We start from the raw sequence: 23,638 nt of genomic DNA on the forward strand, positions 1-23,638 counted from the left end.
TGATTGACCCAATACTGTTTGGAGAACTGTACAAATTCAGGAAGCCAGAACAAAATTGTCAAGATCCGAAGCCTCAGCCCACAAAAGGATGCCAAGTTTATGTAAGAGCAGATTTTAGGAATTGATACTGTGGCTTCTCACAACTGCCATACAGCGGATATATGTTCTAATTGCACTTGCCCCCTGCAAAAAGTCAGTGTATACATATCATAACAGTAACCAACTTCTATATCTTCTGAATTGCGCCACAGACCTGGAGATATCTACTGTTAAAGTGGCAGTTAAAAAATGTAATTTTTATGTACAGTAATCCAATCCCGGCTTTAAATTTAACAATGGATATCTCCAGTTCAGTGGTACCTAAAGACATTGATATTGAGTGTATTAAAGGGGAGATTTTACTCTTTAAAAGGACACCAAAAGTGTGTTTCTATGTGCCAGAGTTTAGGACAGGGGTCGGGGTCGGGGAGAGCCATGAATGCCACATATTTCAAAATGTAATTCCATGAGAGCTATACAATGAGGAACATTTACTAAAAACAGTGCAGTCTGTACTATGTGAGGTTTGCCTGTGTAGTTTGCCGAGGGCGCCAGATTCTGAATTTCTGGCGCACTTTCTTCATTAATCTGGAGCCCCCTGCACTGCCCTGGCAGAGTGCACCACTTTCTGTTAGACTTTGCATTATAAATGCAGCGCAAGGTCCGACTGAGCATCGTACCTTTGCCTGTGTTGCCAGGAACCCAAAGAGCAGAAGAGGATGCCGTGGGTGAGCGCCGGAGGGTACTAAGAGAGTACTAAGTTTATTTTTTTATATACTCATGTATACACTGAGTAGAGATTTTCAGCACAAACTTGATGTAGCCATCAAAAGAGCCACATGTGGTTCGAGAACCATGGAAAACGGACCCCTGGTTTAGAGGAAAGAGCGTTTTGAAGTGTGCCCTCCCAGCCTGTTAGCTTAATACAGGCTGTGGTAACGCCTTTTTGGCTTATTAACATAATTTTAAAAGTTGATTTTAGAAGGAAGGTGGTCATGGATACCAGATATAAGAATATTAGTACAGTCACAGTGCCTGGAACTATAAGTGTCCCTCATGTCCCTGACATATTTCTTTTGGCTCATGAACATTGCCCTGGGTTCAATGGCCCAATGTATGAGTTGTGGCCTGACTGAGCCACAAAGTAGGTCAGGATTTATGGCTCAGGCAGTATCTGCTCCTGTCATTGGCTGTGAGCAGACCTTGAACACAGATGACACACAAACTTCAAACAGCAGACCACAGATTCATTGTTTGTGGTTTGTGATATGCACACATTGTTCACGTGCCGGAGACCTAAGGTGAAACCAAGCATAACTAAGATATACTAAGAAACAACAGGAAAACTTCTCAAAAGTGGTATACAATTAAAGAGGTTGTAGGGGCTATCATTTTGTTATATTTATGGCTATGGGGAAAAGAAATAAATTAAAAGCTCCCATCACAACTGGTCACTGTTTGTACACACAGAGGCTGCAGCTGATGTCATATCGATAGCTGCACATATGTTACCAGTATGAAACTCTGAAACTCCTGCTGTAGTAGATGCATGGCTATTGACTGCAATTATTTTATTACCCAACCAGAGCCATATATGAAAAAATTTAATCCCAGAAAACCCCTTAAGAAAAGTAACAAAAGTAGATTGCAGTGAAAAATTTGTTCCCCACTCTCTTCTGGCAACACTCACACCGCTACTCTACTGACAACATTCAAGGGATCCCTCACTAACAACTCTACTGACAACATTCAAGGGATCCCTCACTAACAGCTCCTCCCATTCTGACCATATCCAAGCTCCCCCATTGACAACACATACAAACTGACTGCACACAAGCTTCTCCTTCCCCACAGAAAACACACAAGCTCCCCCTCACTGACAACACACACTTCCCCTTTCCCCATCAACAACAGACACATCACCCCATTTGCATGTGAAGTTCCATTAATGCAGCATTGCAGAAAAAGAATTCTATTGGAAGTTCAGGTAATCTTCCACCTTGTAAGTCCCAATCTTCCTCCTAGCACTACTTGGTGGAGGTTTAGGAGAATTGAACCATTGATGGCAATTGATGGCATTCAACATTGTGGCCATGCTTACTCTTCCTCCCGAGGTGGTGCTGGTGCTTCTGCCATGTTGGTGACTGCATTCTTCTCCTTGTGTGCTGCCACTGAGCTTGTAATGTCAGATAGGAACTCTACCAGTAGGGCATACACCAAAGTGCACTTGTACTCCCTCATTTTAGTCTCATGGTCCAGTATTGGAATGAAGGATGCTACGCTATCCTTGTAGCCTGGATCAACTACTCCTCCTCCATGTCCTCTTCCTCCTGCTCCAAAACTGTTCCCTTGCTGGACAGTGCAGTAGCAGACCTCCATTCTGGGAACCCACCCTGAAAGCCTTGTGTAGACTGGCCTGGGACAGTGCAATACTGAACAAATGTACCTTATGTAGTCCAAGTCATTGGTGGTGAAGTAATGCTGTCTAGGTACTCTACTGACCTGCCAGGGGACAGTTTTGGAGTAGAAGTTTGCCTCACAGCAGGGTGGCAACCAGTGCGGCTAATGTGCATCATTAGAGTGTAGCTGGGGGATTGCAGAGGAGGAGGAACGTCCCACTGAGGACAGCTTGTCCTTGCCTCTGGCCTCACTTGAGCCACTACATGCTTCAGCACCAGTGCAAAGACTGCTAAGTTGCTTGCATGGTCACCAGTGATAATTACTGGATGGCCACCCTGCTGGATCCCCATAATAAGGATAACATTTCCTCCTTGATCTACCACTGCAGTATGAGACAAAAATGAGAGTATACATGCACACTCTGGTGAAGAAACTAGTGGAGGATTTCCTATCTAACATTAATGGCACATGGCAGTAAAAGACCACATCACATCTTTTGTTTGCAGGGAGACATGTGACTTTGTCATTCACGGGGCGGTGTTAGAGGCTGAAGCAACGAAACAGCAGAGGGAGCCTCATGTGTTTTCATGTTTTCTTATAGCGTCATCCACTGCAGCTCATATTTTGTTTTCCGGGGCCTAGTAATACATGTGGTGCTCAGATTGTTGCTTGCTTCAGGAAGTGGCAAATTATTATCTTCTGTACATTGCTTTAAAAAATGCCATACCATGTGTGTGCTTAGTACCTGGGCTGACCACCGCGCATTTGCACCCTTCCGTGTCCTCTGCTGGCATCACCTCTTCCTCTTAACTCTCATTGTTTTCAATCCATGGTGGATTGATGACTTTGTTATCTCCACTTGTCTTCTACCAAGCCCTCAATGGTGCCCTTGTTCTCAGTCTCCACATTGCAGAAAGCCGCAACGCTTTATATTGTCACTGCACTATTGGACTGTATAGTTATACAAATGCAGTTATTGTCGCTTTGGGTATACACATGCAGTTAATGTTGCGCTATAAGACTGTATCGTCATACAAGCACAGTTACTCTAATTGCGCTAGAAGACACTGAGTGTGGGAAGGCCAAATTAATTAGCTGTCAAGTGGGTTGTTCTGGTGAGGAAATGTGTTGCATCACGTTTATTTAATGTGATTTTGACGCATTCCAAAGGTTTCAGCCTGGATCACTTATTGAGGTAACATTGTGTTTCCAATGCATTAGCTAAAACGCAATGTTACTTCAGCATGCGATCAAGGCTGAAGCCTTTGGAATGCGCCAAATACGCATTAAAAAAACATGATGTAACGTATCATGTGAACGCACCCTGAAGGTTATTACACTGATTAATTTTCTGTAAATCTTTGGCAGCCTATTTAAAAAGCAGTTTGTTTTTTTCATTATTAATATTTTATTTCCTTTTTCTAGAGACCTATGTGCATGAAACACTTAAAAAACTATAAATGGAAAGGATGCAACAGACTGATAAATCCTGACCCTTATGTGGAGGCTTACATGCTGGATATGTGCCTTTGTAGTGCTACGACACAGTATAGGTCTTTTTGCTTGTGTGGCACTATCACAGAATACTCCCGGCAATGTGCACTCGCTGGAGGAAGACCACCAGAATGGAGGAATGCAAACATGTGCTGTGAGTATTATCTAATTATCTAAATTAGCTAATGCGATAAAAGAAATAGCCCTTTAAGTTTTAAGGCTTAGTCCACCTTTAGGATCACTCTGTGGTTTTACGTATCAAAGAACAGATATAAGACTAATTACTAAAAAGTTTTTAGCCAATAAAAGGCATGAAATTATCAGAGCATGGACAGGGCATAGACAGTGCAACATAAAATAAATAATACATTGCCCATAGCAGATAACTGATAATGGTGACCTCCTATCAATGGAGATGTCAGAGAAGATAATAATAATGAAGGAATCCAGAGGAGACTATAATAATGGAAAACCCAGAGATGACCAGTATTAATGGAGACCACCAGATCGGACAAAAATACTGGAGACCGCAGAGAAGATAAAAAATAATGGAGACACAAGAATAGACAAATTATAATGGAGGCCAAAGAGTGGAAAATATAAAGGGGAGCAGTAATCCTCTCCTATGCTACAGCTTGTAGTATTTTGCTAGCAGTGAATATTGAACTAGGTGGAAATGCACCGACTTTGGTCAACATGTCTAGTAGACCCTGTCTAAGGCAGTATTATACTTAAATAAGTGTAAATCATTTACAACAATATTCAAACATAAAACATTTAAAGAAAAAAAAGAAAAAATACACTTTTTTGGCTTTTTGGTGGTAAAAAGACATTGCAATTTTTTGCGGCTTTTGCTAAAAGGTTTGGTCCTTTTTCATAGTGGCCCCCTTGCTGAAATGCCCAGCATTGTGGCCTCCTTGATGAAATGCCCAGCAGAGTGCCCCCCTTAATAAAATGCCCAGCCAAGTGGCCTCCTTGATGAAACGCCCAGCCGAGTGCCCCGCACAGCTGAGAAAGAGTGATGTCAGCAGACGGTGAAAATGCCCCGTCATAGTTCTGTGCTGGCAGATCGCATAGACGTGCATCTGTCGGCCAGGCTGGGAACTTGAAGGCCTACTGCAGGGAGAAGAGGATGCTGGAGGATAGCGCCGAAGAGCGAGTACTAACTTTTTTTTTTTTTTAATAGACTCGAGTATAAGCCGAGTTGGGCTATTTCAGCATAAATGTGCTGAAAAACTCAGCTTATAATCGAGTATATATGGTATTAAGGGGCCATAGACTGGTTGAAATCTGCTTGAAATCTCCTAGATGGACAACATTTAAAAGATTTGCCATTTTTAATTAAAAAACAAAATATCAAAAGTCCAACTGGAACTGTATTAGTTTGTAAATAAATTTAGCAAGTTACCGTATATTTATCACACAGCAAACTACAAAAATATTGCAATAAAACAAAAGTGGAATTGCCACTTATTGCATTTACTTATGTATAAATGATATAAACCTCCAGCAAAATGATTAGGTATATCTTTTCTGCATGGGATTTTTATATTTATTAACACATTATTTATACAAATATTTTTACATTTTTAAATAATGTTGCTAAAGCCCCTGCGCCAGTTTTCCATCAGACTTTACATGTTTTTTCATGTGCAAACAGCTTGCATATGTATGTAAGAAGTGTCCGAGACACATTTGTGGTGCAGCTGCACTAAATTCTGCACTGAAATGCCCGATACAGTGCTCAGTCAGACCGTGCGCCACATTTAACATGCAAAGTCTTACAGATGTGTGTCGTACGCTCTATGTTAAAGGTGCACCCAAAAAAGTATGGTGCACTCTGCGGGAGCAGTGCAGGGGGTGCCAGACTTATGAATAACAGGCACCACAAATCATGAATCTAGCGCCCTCTGCACACTTCACAGACAAACTGCACATAGTGCAGTTTGCACAGTTTTTAGTAAATGAGCCCCATTTTGTTACACTTGTATGAGCTATCTATTGTGTTCTCAAATTTAAACAAATAAATTAGAGATGGCTAATCAATAGATAACACTCAGTGGTAGAATAACTCTGCTCTGAGAGTTCTATGGCCTTTACTAATGGAGGTAAAATTGCCGCTGTTCGTGCCGCCAGAGAACTGTGTCCCAAAGTTGCCCTGTCAGTGGAAGATTTCTGGACCAAGATCCATCCTAATTACTAGAGGGGCATACAAGAGTCATCTCAGGCATGTGTGCTCCTTACACCCAGTCTATTGCAGCAGCTACAAATATCTCACCCAGCTGCCAGTGTACCCACCACAGTTACCCCTCAGCAGTACTGAGGAAAGAGAACTCTTTTTTTTATTAAAGACAATATCAAAAAATTAAACATATTGAGAAAGATGTAACATTGGGGGGGATTTATCAATGTGTCCCAGTTTAGTGGAGGAAAACCCTAGTCATTTTCTGCACTAGATTTATCACTGTATTAATGAATCTGGTGCAGGATAAGACTGTCGGTTTCCAGTTTAGACCTACTTTAAAGTGGTCTAAACTCTGCATCACAATTTTTGGAGCACGGAACATTAAAATAGGCTACGACCAAACCACGCCCCTTTTCCGAAGGTCACACCCCCTCAGCCAGACAAGTCGGAAAAAATGGCTAAAAACAGGTTTAAAAAGCCTTGATAAATGTGGTGTAAGGGTTTTCACACTGTTTTTGGTGCAAAACCACCAGAATTGTGCCGCAAGTGCGTTAATACATCCCCCCCAATGTGTTGCAGGCTCCACCAGTGCAGACAAAACTAGTTTTTTGCTGCGCCACATTTATCACTGTGATGTTAAATTCTGGCATGTTGTATTTTACACCTTCATAGAGTTTTTCTAAACTCCACAATGTGGCACAAAGTTTTAAAATATTTGGCACACAGGCAATTTTTTAACCAGCCATGCCGCCTTTTAGGAGATCACACCCTTTCCCACAATCGGACGAGTCGGAAATATGTTGAAAACAAATCTAAAAGCCTTGATAAATGTGGTGGAAAGCATTTTCTAGGGAAAATTACACCAGAATCTAAAAAAAATTGGCTTAATACATCCCCATTGTGTCTAATACTTTTGCTTATTAGCAGGAAAAGATAAATCTGAGACTTGAGGTTATGCTAAAAAAGAAGCTTGAATATTATCTTTTTCTTATTTGTGCTTTAGATAAATCGTGTCCACATAATCTCATCTACAAGGAGTGCAGTGCACCATGTATATCTACCTGTTCTAATCCCGGGCAAGATTATTTTTGTGATGGACCATGTGTATCTGGATGTGTCTGTCCAAAAGGCAAGATGAATTGTTCACTGTCAATGGTGATGTACATACTGTGTTTTTATATAAAGAAATGTAAAGTGTTTCTTTGATACTGATGAATATTGTTGAGCAGACACGAACCGCAAAGCTTCATGTCCTCACACTTTATTAGAAGTTCTGGTCCGGGGTTAGCTGGCACCTATTGCTGGTGTTAGCTCTTTAAAGTCACCAGCGGCATTTAAATTCCTGAGGTGATTGACAACCCTCCCCAAAATTGCAGTATGCACATGGCGGCAGGGTTTACAGCGGTTATTGGTGGGGCTTTGGGTCCAGGATTGGTACCCAGACCACAACAGAGTGCCACGGGGAGACAGTAAACAAAAGAAGTGATACTTACCTCCCTCAGACACTCTAGTCCAGTGCTGTGCCTCCCGTCACCATAATATAACAAAGCTTTATTTACAAAGCACCATAATATTCCGCAACACTAAATGTAACCACAGTGTGCACCCCTCTAGGTCCTGCCTGCAGACTTTGTCAGCATTAGTGTGTATATGGCCGTGACCTCACCGCTGATTCTCCATATTCATATGGAGTCAGGTGGTAAAGGAAGGCACAGTACTAAACTGAAATGCTGGAGGGATGTAGCATAGATTCTTTTTTGGTTTTATAGCCTCCCATGTGGTCTTTAAAAAATGTGAAGGTTGGACAAACCCATTAAGACACACCAGTTCAAGTCTCATCTATTCATGTGAGGCAAGTTTAACATTAGGCAGCAAGTCCAGTTACCACATATGACCTATGGGACAAATATACCAAGATGTAATTGACATGCCAGTATACCATTAAAAAGTTATTTTAAGATTCCCTTAACTAATTGAACATCATTAGCGGGAATTAAGTACAGTCCCCCTCAGGGGCATAACTAGGAGAGGCTGGGCCCCATAGCAGACTTCTTAATGGGACCCGCCTTCCCCTTAAATATATGTACATATTTGTACACTTTTAGAGCACTGTTGTACACTGTTTTTACAGTTTTTTTTTACCTACATTTTGTCTTCAGTTCAAATGACGTCAGACACACACCTAAATGGATTCCCTTTCACAATCAGAACAATTAGGGTTTTCTTGATTTCACCCTTATGCATCTAAAGAAATCACTCAAGGAATCTCATATGTATGTGCAGAACAAACTAATTCCAGACAACAAACATAAACAATTTCTGACACTCCCAATCACAAATCACATGAAAATACACAATAAAAAAAACAAAAAAAATGGAAAAAAAGAAAAATCAATCTAATCATTGAATATCTACCCCTTCCAAATCAAAAACCAAAAATATAATGTAACCTAGAACCTGTCCTCTGGATTTATCCTCTCAGCTCTGGAAAGCAGTGAGACCACGGCTCACTTGGGTCAGCTCCTCTCTGCTTTTGTCCTGGACCAGAATCGGGATCTTGCTGGGGCTTCCAATGTTAGAACAGTTCAATTGTCAGGCAGAGGGTAATTAATTAAATAAAGGAATTGGCCAGAGATAACACTTGCTCTATTGATGGAGATCTAAAAGATCGCAATATTTACATCATTATTAATATACCTTTTGATATTGGGAGTTTTTGAGGTAGATAAGTAGTGGATACAGGGAGGCCCTATACATAAAATTAGATGTGGCAGATAACATGATTACACATGGCAGCATATAAGCAGTAATATATATATATATATATATAGCAACATCTTGTGGTTCAGAAATCAGTAAAAAGAATCTAAAGCATCTAGAGCATCTAGAGCCTTTATACTATGGAGTAAAATAGCCATTTCCTAAAATCATTGGTTAGTATAATTTTTTCCAATGCTAACTATTGTATGCTAAATTGAGTGATAAAATCCTGCATCCCCAGCTTTCATGGCCTCTACTTCTTAAAGTAGCCTTTGGAATGCATCTCACAGTACATGATATCTTGAGCAATCTTTATATAGTCAGTGTAGAAGATGATAAGTTCATAAGACCATACAAACCAAACAACATGAAGCATTACACACATTTTACACACATATATAGACATATTTATATACCTATATATACACACACTTGATGTTTTACATACATACATACATATATGTATACGCTCATAATAACACATTTACATACTAATTTATACATTCATACATACAGCATATACACATAATATGCACACTCATGCAGTATATACAGTATGCACATCATATACACACATACAGTATATACACATCAAATTCATACACACATATTATTTGCACATTATATACAAACACATATGATATATATGCATCATATTATTAGACATACAGTATATACACACCATTTATACACTTACATATAGTGTAAACACAAAATATACACAAATACTGCATTTATAGACATATAGCATATGTACACACATACAGTATATACACACCACATACAAACATACAGAATAAACATATAGCAAATAAACAAACATACATGCAGTACATACACACACCGTACACACATAAAACATAAACATACACATACAGTATATACACACATGCATACAGAATATACACATCATGCACACACATATACAGTATACATACATACAGTATATATACAGCATATCCACACATACAGCATATACACACATATAGCATATATGCAGACAGACACAAAAATGCAGCCTGTACATAGCTTATACACACTTACAGCATATATACACACCCACACATATACAACAGATTCACACCTACACATTTAAATATGTATACACACATGGATATACTTAATGTAGGCAGTCTTCTTAGGGAGTTTCAGAGGCAACACATCTGACTTCTTACAGCCCGTTAGCAGCAGAAGACTGCTTTAAATGGGAGAAATTAAGTGGTTCATCATTAAAGGGATTTTCTTATAATAGACATGTATCCCATATGCACTAGATTATTATAATTATTTGTTTACAGAGCACCATTAATTACATTTCACTGTTCATTTGATAAGGTTTTCACATGCATTACATTAAGACAATAACCAATGGAAGTAGAATAAAGATAAAAAAGTTCTAGAAGAAGTGGAGGGAGGACCCTTGCTGTGATGGCTAACATCCCTTATGGGAGAGTAGGTGGATACACTAGGTGAGGTTATTGCAAGTTGTAGGAAATTCTGAACAGATGGATTACATTTGAAGGTTTGGAAGGTGGGGGCCAGTCAGACACATTCTGGTCTAAAGCATGGGGGATGCACAGGAGAAACCTCGGAGACAGTTGTGATAAGAGTGTATAGTAGCAGATAGAAGCAAAGGTTAGTGAGGAGGGGAGATTACATTTGGGTTGGTATTGGCTTTTTAGGTCAAATATTAAACTGAATTCCTTATTAATTTGGTAACCAGTGGCGGGACTGAAGCAAAGGAGAGGCAGATGAGAAATGTGGAGAGAGATGGATCAAGGATGGATTGGGGGAGTGTTCAGTCCGTTAATTGGGAGACCCAAGAGATCATTGGTAGGTTAAGTAAAAGATGATGAGTGCATGGACCTTTATAGACTCCAGATTGAATAAGAATCAGATGCAAGTGATAAATATATGATTTTGGGAAATAGCCGATACCCTTATCTAGGAATAAAAACCCCTCCGCCTTAGTTAACCCATAAAGCTGGGATGTTCTGTATTGGATGGTCCCTTAAGCAGTTGCAAAAGTCCCTTAAAATTTGAAAAGATTTGTAGCAGTGATCAAAATGTACAGATAAAACCAATTTTAACTTGAAAATGCATTACATACCTACTTATTGAGAATGTTAGACTAACTTTTTTTCATTTTTTGTAGGATTAGTGTTGGACGATGTCACTAACTTGGGGTGTATCCCTGCGAAACAATGTTCTTGTACATATAACAATGATATTTATCCATCGGGAACATTTGTCAATAGCACTTGTAGATCATGGTAGGTGCATTTTACTTCCCATCTCACTTTATGAACCGCCTAGAAGAATATGGAAGTGAAACTTGGATTATTGGATTAAAGGGAACATGTCATCAGGAGCCATTTTTCTGGCTTCTTCGTGTTCAGATAGAGAATAGTGTACACATTGCCAATGTGTTTTTATAATAAAACTGGCTTTTTCTTATAGAAAGAAAAGTTGGATGAAAGTTCACCTTTCCCTCTGTAGAGCAGTGTCCTGTGTCCCGTGGGAGTGGCCAGTGAGCACCGCCCCTCCCCCCATCCTCAGGAAACAGCTCCATCATGTGTCTATTTGAAATTAAAAAACGCCATCTCCATTACCATTATATTGGAAATACACGCATGACAAAGCAGTCTCCCAAGGGTGGGGTTGGGGTGGACCGCCGTCATTGGCCACTGCTCTGCAGAGAGAATGGTAAACTTTTCTTTTTATCGGAAAAAACTGTTGTATTATAAAAACATTTTGGCAATATTCTCTATGGGGACATGGGGGAGCCAGAAAAAGGGCTCCTGATCACAAGTTTCCAATGAAGGCTAAATATTATTGTATGTTTCTACCAATCAAAAAAAATATTTTGAAGTTCCACTAAAAGGGAAAATCTCACTCATTTTCTTTTGCACTTGTTAAAGCCAGAGGGTAGTTCCATGGTAGAATAATGAGGGAGCACAGCCGTGTTATTACTGCTGCTCTACCTTTATACTATTGTTGCTTGAGGCGACACCCGTGTTTGGTGGGAGCAGTGCTGAGGCTGCGTTCACACGTGGCGTTTTGGATGCATCAAAATACATGCGTCAAAATCCATGGGTCAGGACATGTGCGTCATGTGTTTCTAAATGTTACAATGGGTTTGGCTATTCTGGAAGCGTTTTTCTTCATTGCCGGAAGTGCAAGCAGGTGTGAAGATGTTTATATCAGGATCTGCACTTGTATCTCTGGGAAGCGCTTTCTGCATTTTAACTGGTTTGTGACCGCCCGCCGTGTATTCACGGCGGTGGTCAGGTCGCGCTGCATGGAGAGGGCTCCCGTTATATCCGTAATCATACTAACCCAAAGAATAAAGTAGACATGTCATTTGGGGCGCTCAGTGAAAAACGTAATGTCCCAGCCCACAAGAAAATGGCGCAAATGCGTTTTTTCACCATTTTCACTGCATTTGGAATTTTTTTCCCGCTTCCGAGTACATGGCATGGAATATTTAATACCATCACTATGGACCCGGTCCTTAACCGGTTAATCCTCTAGTGTACTCCCAGATATTATTCTCTAATGTATTTCCACTAGAGGAAACACATTAGGCTTTTACATATTACATATACGCATGTTTTTTAACAGATCTAAAACGCCATGTGTGAACGTAGCCTCAAAGTTACCACGAGTAGTACAGAGCGAGAGCACCTCTGTAACCCTCTGTCATGTGTTGCTCACTGTGGCGTATGGTCTGATCAGCAGCACAGGCAAAGCGGTGGAGGTGAGCTACATCACGTAACCTACTCTGCCTACTGTATTAGCACCTGCAGAGAAAGACTCCCTAAATGAAAAGTGGAGTTTAGGTCTGTAGTCTTAGGGGCACATGTATCATAGTTCGGCTGCCACTCTTTCAAGTTTTCTGAGGTTGGCCTACTCATCATTGCAATGTAGTTTTTTCCCTTCGTGATACATATGATGAGCTGCCTATTTAGTCTCACTTTTGTGACTTTTGGTTTTGGTGTGTGACTTTTTAGTCCCAAATAGTAGCTGCAAAAGTCTGGGTCTAGCATGCTGTACTTTGCTACTTATGAGGCACAAGAATGGGACAATTTCAGAGCCCAAAAGTCGCACAAGGTTTTTAACTCTCCCTACTGATTGGGATTCTAGATTGTTAAAGTGCTCTTTCAGGAAATAAATGTTATTGTTTGTTTAATGAAAAGTTATACAATTTTCCTATATACTTTCTGTATTAATTCCTCATGGTTTTTTAGATCTCTGCTTGCTGTCATTCTATAGGAAGCTTCTATGTTTACTTCTAGGTGACATTAATCTGACCATGGTCACACAGGTGCACGGCTTGTTATAACACCCACATCTCTGATTACTCTCTGTGATATAACAAGCCGTGCACCTATGTGACTATGGTCAGATTTCTATCCATTGGAAGTAAACATGGAAGCTTCCTATAGAATAACAGCAAGCAGATATCTAGAAAGTCGTGAGGAATAGATACAGGAAGTATATTAGAAAAGTGTCTAATATACAAAAAAAATAACAGTAATTTGCTGAAATGAAAATACCCCTTTAATCCCAGAAAGAAATGCATATACCACTCAACAAGATCTATTATATTTTGCGAATGACTAACATTCACATAATATTATTGTTTTGCAGTTTATGCTCTGGAGGTCACTGGAACTGTCGGGATGTCCCTTGCCCAAGTACATGCGCTGTAGAAGGTGGATCACATATCACTACATTTGATAATACTCAGTATACATTTCATGGAAAATGTGTATATGTATTAACAAAGGTAACATTCACATGTGGGTCATGAAATATACAGAAAAGGGTTATAAGGGAGATGCATGATAATGAAAGTGCATAACTTACTATACACATATAATCATTTTGTAACTATTGCGAGATACAAACAAATCCAGAATGTTATGCTATTTGTAGCTTATTACACCAACACGCTAGTACTGCCAAGAGATTGTAGAAGCCCTTCAATGTATAAATATGGTGTATATATCCGAAAATCATTGCTCTTTTTCTTTCAGCCCTGTGCGAATAGCACATTCTCAGTGAACATTGAGATGAAGAAATGTGCATACAGTGATAGTGGCACATGTTTAACAAATGTCTTCTTGTACCTGGATGATGGATTCTATGTAAGAAAAAAAAGAATATAGATATTTTTTTTATTTGCAAGGCATCATGCATTAATGTGTCGCAAACAAGAGAACATGAACCTTCGTTTGTGGTCCATATGTCAAACGAGGGGGAACATTGCCTGGTTATGGGAGAAAAACATTTGTTTAAAGGAAGTCTACCACCAGGATGATGGATTGTAAACCAAACACACATGCACACTGGCGTGTGCCCCCTCTGGCAGAAACTGCTTTTCTTTTAACTTCTTATAACCTTGATTTTACAAAAAATGGGTTTCAAAATTATGCAAATAAGCCTCAGGGGCTCCAGCCTCCATTGTCCAGCTGTCAATAGAGCCTGAAGCCCCTCAGGCTCTTTTGAAACTTTTTAAAGCCTTTTTTTGTAACAAGAAGAGTATAAGAAGCTAAAAGAAGAGTTGATCCTGCCTGAGGGGACATACACCTGCAGGTAAGTGTTCTTGGTTTACAATCCTTCATCCTCGTGGTAGTTTCTTTTTAATCTTAAGGTTGGACTTGATGGACCAGTGTCTTTTTCCAACCATTATGATACTATGATACTCGCCGGTTACAATAGAAAAATACTGCATTGGCCACAAAGACGCAAATAAATAGGAACTGCCAGCACATGGCTCTAAAACATGCCCGTGAACGTTAGAATAATTATAAATATTGATTATTGTAATGTAAAAATATTTATCACCACCACATTACTTTTCTTAAAAAATAAACCCAGTGGGGCCAGTATATTGATTATTTTGATCATGAGAGAGATGTGCCACAATAATTAGGCAGCTCTTGTTGTTTTGGCTCCCCTTGGGAAAATGGGGGTGTACGCCAGGCTTTGCTGGGGTCATTTAAAGAGTTAACAGCTGCACATGTTTTTCACTGAACTAAGTCACGGTAAATCATTCAAATAATATCTCCTAATTGTCTTAGATTCACTGTAAATGGAGATATTTTTGCTGCACAGGTGTTAAATGGTACAGGGATGAGTTGCACCCCAACCCAAAGCTGAACTTCTGACTGACGTCCGGATTTGGGTGGACCGAACCCATGATATTCAGCATGGATCCGAACATTGAGGGTCCGCTTATCAATACCTATGAGTCATAACAGAAAATTACAAAGGCATATTTGTAATGCAGGTGTGATGGGCTTGTACAACTTGTCTATAGTGAAAATGAGGTCCCTGGTGACAGGTTCCCTTTAAGTGTCCTCTGGTCTGACTTGAATTCCGGTACTCTCAGCCCCCATGTTTGTTGCATGCCTTGTATACAAGGAAACTGACATTTAAGGTAGAGGAATTCCGATACAATCCAGTTTTTCATAATCAGGTCCCCTGTGCAGTGGATGGTGAATTCCTTTGAAGGGGCACTTCTTGTTCTTGGGAATAAAAATATGCCCAAAGTTGAACTCCCATCCCTTAACCCAAACATAAATACAGCAGAAAACAATACTACTTTTATAGGCAAAATTTAAAAGAATAGTCCCAAAGAGATTATATACAGACAACAATTTATTCTTGTCTTCTTAGGAATTTCAGATAACATATGACAACATTGACTTTCCCCATGTAAATTTTAACAAGCAAAGAATGGCTACAGGTATTTATTTTAAAAATGTTTGAATTAATAAATGTTCATACAAATTACGTAAATTAGGTAAATTGATGTTTGCATACTATAATGTGAGGGCATGATATATGATAGTATTATTACTGGTGGGTGTATTGAAGGACTGTAAAGCAAGCACACTGGCATACTGGTGTGTGCCCCCTCTGACAGGATCTGCTCTTCAATCAGGATTTTGCCAAACTCATTAACCTTGCAATCTTCAATAATTTGGCATTGTTCTGTTATGACTTTCTTTGATCATGGGAGGGCAACTTGAACCTCTAATCTCAATCATATGTTTTTATTTGTTTTGTATTGCAGCTGGTGTCCACATTTTTTGGCCTTCCTCATTCTACTTCATTATGCAAACCAACAAAGGCCTCTATTTACAGGTGCAACTTATGCCAACCATGCAATTGTATGTTGTTCTAGACCCGTCTTACAAGGAGAAAATGTGTGGTAATTATCAGCACTCACAGGAAAATGTGACCCTTAGCATGCAGAGGGCGTCCAAAATCCTGATGCTGGCACGGCAAACCTCTGTGAAAACTTTGCATGTTAAATCTGGCGCACAATCCGACTGAGCACCGGAATGCCCCCTCAGTGCAGAAATTTGTGTCACATGTAGAATTGTGTAGCTGCGACCCAAAAGGGTCGCATGTGACACATATGTGGCGCAGGCACCTCTTAAATACCTGTGCAAGCAGTTTGCACAGAAAAGAACATGCAAAGTCCGGCAGCCCGTAGTAAATGAGCCCCAAAATTGAATGTATTGCTAATTAAGAGAAAGTTACAAGAAGTTTGTAGCACTGCAGACGGATACAGTGAGGTTAAGAAATATTTGGACAATTTAACACAATCTTCATAATTTGGGCTCTGCATGCCACCATATTGAATTTGAAATTAAACAACTGAAATTAAACTGAAGTGTAGACTTCAAGGTTAAAGGACATCTACCACCATGATCAAGGTTTGTAAACCAAGCACACTGACACACTGGTGTGTCCCCAGAGGATCTTTAAACTTCTTATTCTCCGGTTTTTACAAAAAAAGAATTTTAAAACTATGCAAATTATCCATGTTTTAATGGAGCCTGGAGCTTCTCTGGCATAATTGCATAGTACTCAAAGCCTTTAATTCTTAAAAACAAGGGCATAGGAAGCTTTAAGAAGAGAGGATTCAACCACAGGGGCCACACACCAGTATATCATTGTGCTTGGTTTACAATCCGTAATTCTGGTTGTAGAGGTCCTTTAAAGTCAACAGGTAAAAAAAAAATCTATGAAATGTGGTTTTTTTTCTACAATGGCCTTTTATTGCAGTGCTTCAGTAAATTGATATTACCATTTTCTGTGGTAAGTGCGTTAATAAATTCCCCTCTATGTATACACACAAGTCCAGCTCTTTTACACACTGCCTTTAGATAGGACACAATGTACAATCTCCTATGTTCCTCTGGCTCTATAACATGATTTCTATAAACAGTCTTACTCGCCATTCTTTCCCGACTTCAAGTTAATTATTTTGAATGATGTCACCCTGATCATATGACATAAGGCCACGCCCCTCAACTCGCTCCAAAGATGCATAAATACCAGGCAAGATTATAATTCCAATTTTTTGGGATCTAAAGGAAACTATTTTAGCTAACATAAGGGTGTCAGATAGTTACTAGGGCTCTATAGGAACGTGAAAAAGGAATTTGTGAAAAATGTGGTGACAGGTTCCAAAAATATATAGCTGGGTGGTGTCACAGGTGCTCCGAGACAGGGATCGCGGACGCTCCCGTGTTCCTTTGTGTGCCCCCGCTCTCCCTGCAGCATCGGAATTACCCGTCCCTGTGCAGGCCTTCCCTCAGACTGCCTTGTGTGCGCGTCCCCAGCTCCTAGGGTGCACGCGAACTGGTTGTTGAAAATTTTAAAGGGCCAGCTCACCGCTAATTGGTGCGCTGGCTGAACACCACCACCTTATAACTTCAGCCCCTTCAAGTATCCCCTGCCACATTTTTGTATGCCTACACCATTGTGAAAGCTCCCCTGCGATATTCCTGCGTTCCTGTGTGTTCCTGCATTTCTTTGTGTATCCTGCGTTCCTGTGTGTATCCTGCTTTCCTGTGTGTATCCTGCGTTTCTGCTCCCGTGTGTTCCTGCTCCTGAGTTCCCGTGTCCTGCGTTCCTGTGTGCCTGTGTTCCCATTCCCATCTGCCTGGACCTCCCTTTGCTGACCCCAGATTGGACTTGACCTTGCATCTCTGCCACCTTCCCTGATCCTGTGCCTGGACTTGACTACGAGACTGTCTTCCGCTAAGGTACTTCCACCCTTGGCTGCCACTACGGGCTAGTCACAACTGTTGAACGACCTGGTGGCACCCTGCCGCAGCAAGTCCATCCCGCTTTGCGGCGGGCTCTGGAGAAAACCAGGTGCCACTTAGACTCCGGTCCCAGGTGTCGGCTGGTACCATCTCCGGTGGTGGTCCAGAGGATCCATTGTTCCTGAAACCTGACAGGCGGTATGGGCAATCGTACAGACTTTTGACCCCCAGCTGTACAAATGTAGATAGCTGAAAATTTTAGCAAAGAAAATTTATTTGTTTAAATATGTAGATCAAATACAAATCTTTACTAGTTCATCCATTAAACATTTATAGCATAGTCAACGGTAAAGAGCAAGTTAAAAAGAGTGTGCATCACAGTACATGTTATCCAGTATTATATCCCACAACATATAATGCATAAGAAACAGCACAAGTTACCATATCGTAGATTGTTACCATATCGCATTGATTGCACATGTTAGTTGCGAGGGCTCCTCTTCTACTGTATTACATATTTTCTCTGTGCTAATTACATACTTGAATTTTAAGACGAGTTTTAGTTTTAGATTTGGTTTTAAACTTATTTGTAGCTTTATATAGTTGTCACATATATAGTTGAGACAACCCCTGAGATTTTGGTGGTGTTGTAGATTATTTATCTCGATCTGTGTTTATAAAGGTCTGTGTGGAAACTTCAACAGCATCCAGAAAGATGACTTCCGGACGAGCAGCGGAGTTTTAGAGAGCAACGCTGTGGATTTTGCTAACACATGGAGGACGAACTTTAAATGCAAACCCATCACACCGGTCCATGAACATCCCTGCATTTATGGAATGGAAAAAGGTATATCTTTATTTTATTTGAAATATAATAATTTGAAAAATAAAAAACAAAGTACAAAACGTTTATTTTATCTTCTAGAAGAGGACCTGTCACTTCTCCTGACATATCTGTTTTATTAATAACTTGTCCCCATGAAATAATTCTGCCATGTATCACCTCACTCTGCATTGCATTGGTTCAGTGAGGTGCAATGAGCATTAATCATCAGAAAGACATAAAGGGGCACATTTACTAAGACTAGTGCAGTCTGCACTTTATGCAGTTTGCCCGTGTATACTGTAGGGTGCGTCAGATTCATGAATCTGGTGCTCCCTGCACTGCCCCGACAGAGTGCACTTTTTTTTGGTGAACCTTTAACATTAGGCGTGCAACACAATTCTGTCGGACTTTGCATGACAAATCTATTTGAGCACCAGAATGCCAATTTCAGTGCCAAAATTTGTGTCGCATAAAGACTAGTGCAGCCCCACCACAAAAGTCCAACAGAAAACTGGCGCACGGCCCTTAGTAAATGTGCCCCACAGTGTTCCTTTACTTTTATAGATCATTTAGAAAAAGGACCTAACAGTTGTTTGAAATTATTTTTAATATTGTGTCAGGCAGTGAGTTTTGAACAATATTCTGTTATACTTTACAAGTATATGTTGCTATTTTGTAAATCAGGCTGTAAAGTCCCCTGCGTTAGTAACACATTGGGAAAGATTTCCAATGCCTTTTCTGTTGGAGAAAGTATGTAAAAAGCCCCATCTCTGCCAGTATTCTGGGTGGGCAGCGTCAGCGGGGGGTTGTGAACGAACCGACCTGCAGTATTTACTATAAACGCCATGACAGCTGAAAGGTACCACAGCTAAAATCTCTGCCAAGTTAGACCTGCCCTGGCGGAGATTCATTCCGCATCCACTATGATGCTGGAGCCTCCTAGTAGCCGGTGGCAGGGAATATTAATCTTAAAGGGGTTATCCGGGTTTCATTTTTTTTTTACGGCCGGGCTGGGGAGGGCTATTTAAACATAATAAACATGTACTTACCTCCTCCGGTGCTGCCGATGTCCCGCGCCGCTGCCCGTCTTCTCCGTGCGCCGGTTTCATTACACCGGCGCACAGGGAGCTTCCGGCCGGCCGGATGCTCCCATGCGCACCATCTCCCAGCGCTTACAACGCTTAGAGATAGGGACGGATGGGAGGAGCCGTCCACAACGCGGACCGGAAGCTCCCTGTGCGCGGCTTCCGTGCCCCTGTTTGTTTACAGGGGCACGGAACGAAGTGACCGCGGCGCGGGACATCGGCGGCGCCGGAGGAGGTAAGTCCATGTTTATTATGTTTAACTATCCCTCCCCAGCCCGGCCATAAAAAAAAAATTAAACCCGGATAACCCCTTTAAGGAAACAGCCCTTTTTCATTTCCATTTTTTTTTACTTTGTCACAAATTGTACTTGCTAGTGTTGGTATTTAATATGCAATGTAATGAACTGAAAAGCTGGAAAAAAATTCCTAATGTGTTGACAAAACAACACATTTGCAACCTTTTCTTTTTGGGCCTTGTCTTTACGGCTTTCATTGTGTGCTCCAAATGACATCTCTTCTTTATTCTTTGGGACAGTTTGATCATGGAGATAACAAATTTATGTAGCTATTATGATGTTTTAGTAGGGCTAGTAAGTCTTTTGTATAAAAAAAGAAATTCTTCATTTTGCCATATGCTGAGGCCAATAACTTTTTCATACTTCGGTGTACGGAGCTGTTAAAGGTGGGATTAGGTGATGTTTTCATGGCTACAATTTTGTGGACTGCTCTACCTTTTGATCACCATTTATAAAAATTTTATATGTGTTGCAAATTGTTAAAAATATGGCAATTCAGACTCATTTCTGTTATGGGGTTCGCTGCAGGGAATAACAGTTTTTTTTTTAAATTTTGATAGCACAGACTTTTTGGGATGAGATGATACCTAACATGTTTATGATTTTATTTGTTCATTTTTATATAAATGGAAGGGGGGGGGTTATCTTTTAGGTTTTTAATTTTTTTTACTAGATTTTGAACCCCCCCCCTCCCCCAGGGTACTGGAACCCAAGGTGGTCAACTGTTCCTAGCATACATTATTCTGCAATACTACTATGGCACACTATTATAAATCCTGCCCTATGACAGATTGGGTGTTACAGGGAACAACAATCTAACCCATGATGGCAGTGCCCATGCACTGCCGGCATCCACTTTGCTGAGAGCGGGTAAATGGCTAATACCCACGATTGATGCCATCATAATGCAGCCAACATCCACCGTGTTGGAAGAGGGCTCAGCCTGTAAGCTCTCTGCATACATACTTAACAGTTTTATGACATACATGTACATCATATTGGGGCTTATATACTAAGGGTCCGCGGCCACACTTTAGTCGGATTTTCCAATGCTTTCGGGTTTTGCACGGCTGTTACTGGTATTCAACAGGGAATTGTGTCGCACACGATTGGATTGTGGCGCAGCTGTGCAGGCTTCCATGTGACTGAAATCGGGGGGCAGATTCAGACTCACTGCAGAATTTAAATTTCAAATTGAGTCGCAAAATCAAGCACTTACATGCACAAGGAAGAAGAAGATGAACTCTGTCGGACCTGATCAGGGAAGCGACACATGCAGGATATCGGGCGCACAATCTTATTGAATCACGGCAGAGTGCATTCCGGTCGGACAATGCACTTTCGGGGAACGCGTCAGGACAGGTATGTATATGTGCCCCACTGCTATTTAAACCAAAGTTTGATAACTTTTTTTCCTTCTGCAGAGAAATATGCAAGCTATTGGTGTAATACATTGCTTGAACCTGAAGGTCCATTCGCTTTATGCCATTCTTCAGTGAATCCTACCAATTATCATCAGGTACAGTCTCCAAACCTCAATATCATGAATACATAAGGAAAAAACATCTGTCTGCATTCATTTATAAAAATATTCAGTAGTATTGATGAAAGGGAATGTATTGATGAAGGAAATATAAAAAGGTATGGCCGCTGGATTTGAAGGTGAAGAAAAAAACATTTAGTTGAAAAGTTTTTTATACTGCAAAGTCTAATTTTCTACTTCATAACTGTTGAGGTTAGCACCAAAAAGTGCATCAAAATTTTTACACAATTTTCAGGCACAGGTCTGTAAAGCCATAAAATGTTTTGGTATTGAATGCAATATAGTAGATAAGATGCTATCTATCTTCTCACGCTAGTGAGATGTATGAATGTGTTGTAGTACTAGATAACCTGGTGCTAGAGAAGAGTCGCACTTTGTACCTCCTATTAGTGGTTGAACCTCAATATTGAATTTTATGGTACACGGGCCACAAAACCCCCTCTTTAACTAAGGACACGCCGCTTTTTTGGAGGAGCTTGAAAACGGCCTAAAGATGGTCTAAAACCTTCAATAAATGTGGTGCATGGTAATTTCAGGTGCAAATTACTCCAATAGTCTGGCATCAACAGCTTACTACATCTCCTCCAATATATTTGTTCCCTTTTAGAACTGTATGTTTGACACTTGCTCCTGTAAGAGAGCCGAGGACTGTCTATGTGCTGCCATTTCTTCCTATGTATGGGCATGTGCAGCTGCAGGGGTCAGGTTATCTGGATGGCGAGAAGATGTCTGCAGTAAGTGCCAATTTAAAATTATAATACATAAAAACTAAGGATTAGTAGATTATTATATACAACATTTGTTAAAGAAGTAAAGCTTTTACCATAAGGACAAATAGCATAAAAGAGTAATGGTGATCTACAAGTAGGAACCTCATTGATTGTAAGAACAGTGGTTCTGTGCAGGGTCGGCACCAGCAGTGGGCATACCTGGGCAAGTGCTGGGGGCCCAGGGCTGATTGGGGGGGCCCAATTAAGGTTGTACATAAGGAATACATAGGGGGTGAGGAGGACTTTATATAAATTAACCATAAGGGGCTGTATGTTATCATAAACTAGGGAATATTTTAGGGAACAGGAGAGGCTTTAGTTTCTGAATAATGCCGCCATGTTGGTTCACTGCAAAGGGGCCTTCTGAGACTCTGCCACCCAGGGGTCTACTGAAACCTCGAGCCAACCCTGGTCCTGTGTCCTGTATTTGAATATGTGATGCTACTTTATTCAAAGATGAAGACAGGATAGCCAGCACTCTCAGACGTCTCCATAAGCCCTACAAAGACATGTGCTACCTTCACTTATACAAAGAGGGAAACAGGACCTTGTTATTGTGATTAGGAAACGAACCAAGAGACACGTTTGGCCTATCATATGTATAGTTATTTAAGTTCTTTTTTTGGGTTTCACTACAAGCTAGAATTTTTAAATCCCTGTTGGTCAGCTGATCCTATAGAGAAAAGGGGTATTCCCATTTCAGCAAATTATTGTTATTGTTTTTATGATAAAAAGTTATACCATTTTCCAATTTACCTTTTGTATTAATTCCTCGTGGATTTTTAGATCTCTGCTTGCTGTCATTCTATGGAAAGCTTTATTGTTTATTTCCAGTGGACAGAAATCTGACCATGGTCACACAGGTGTATGGCTTGTTGTATTACAGGTAGAAATCAGAGATGTGTTTTATGATGAGCCGTGCACCTGTGTGACTGTGGACAGATTTTTGTAATAAACTTAGACACTTTCCATAGAATGACAGCCAGCAGGGAGCTATAAAACTATAATGAATTGATACATAAAATAAAATTGGAAAATTGTATACTTTTTTATCATAAAAATAATGGCATTAATTTGCTGTAATGAGAATAACCCATTACGGGTAAATGTACTTATTAGCCTGCCCAGCAAGGGTCGGCCCAATATTTACAATGGGCCAACGC

General features: G+C 40.4%; 1 protein-coding gene and 1 long non-coding RNA gene across 2 annotated transcripts in view; both read left to right on the forward strand.

The window, feature by feature from the left end:
* Positions 1–20: 20 nt before the first annotated feature.
* Positions 21–7,226, forward strand: LOC140070985 (uncharacterized). The gene is made up of 3 exons (XR_011849022.1): positions 21–101; positions 3,865–4,087; positions 7,122–7,226. It is a non-coding gene; the product is annotated as an uncharacterized lncRNA (long non-coding RNA).
* A 3,813-nt stretch (positions 7,227–11,039) lies between these two features.
* Positions 11,040–23,638, forward strand: part of LOC140070237 (mucin-5B-like) — a 51,178-nt gene continuing 38,579 nt past the window's right edge. Inside the window, exons 1-8 of the mRNA XM_072116592.1 lie at positions 11,040–11,151; positions 13,532–13,670; positions 13,921–14,031; positions 15,566–15,635; positions 15,966–16,103; positions 18,638–18,802; positions 21,587–21,681; positions 22,313–22,439. Coding sequence (XP_071972693.1) covers positions 13,957–14,031; positions 15,566–15,635; positions 15,966–16,103; positions 18,638–18,802; positions 21,587–21,681; positions 22,313–22,439 — 670 coding nt within the window. The 5' untranslated portion in view covers positions 11,040–11,151; positions 13,532–13,670; positions 13,921–13,956. The remainder of the gene's footprint in view (positions 11,152–13,531; positions 13,671–13,920; positions 14,032–15,565; positions 15,636–15,965; positions 16,104–18,637; positions 18,803–21,586; positions 21,682–22,312; positions 22,440–23,638) is intronic.

The sequence above is a fragment of the Engystomops pustulosus genome, chromosome 7 (genome assembly GCF_040894005.1).
Source record: "Engystomops pustulosus chromosome 7, aEngPut4.maternal, whole genome shotgun sequence".
Lineage (NCBI taxonomy): Eukaryota > Metazoa > Chordata > Amphibia > Anura > Leptodactylidae > Engystomops > Engystomops pustulosus.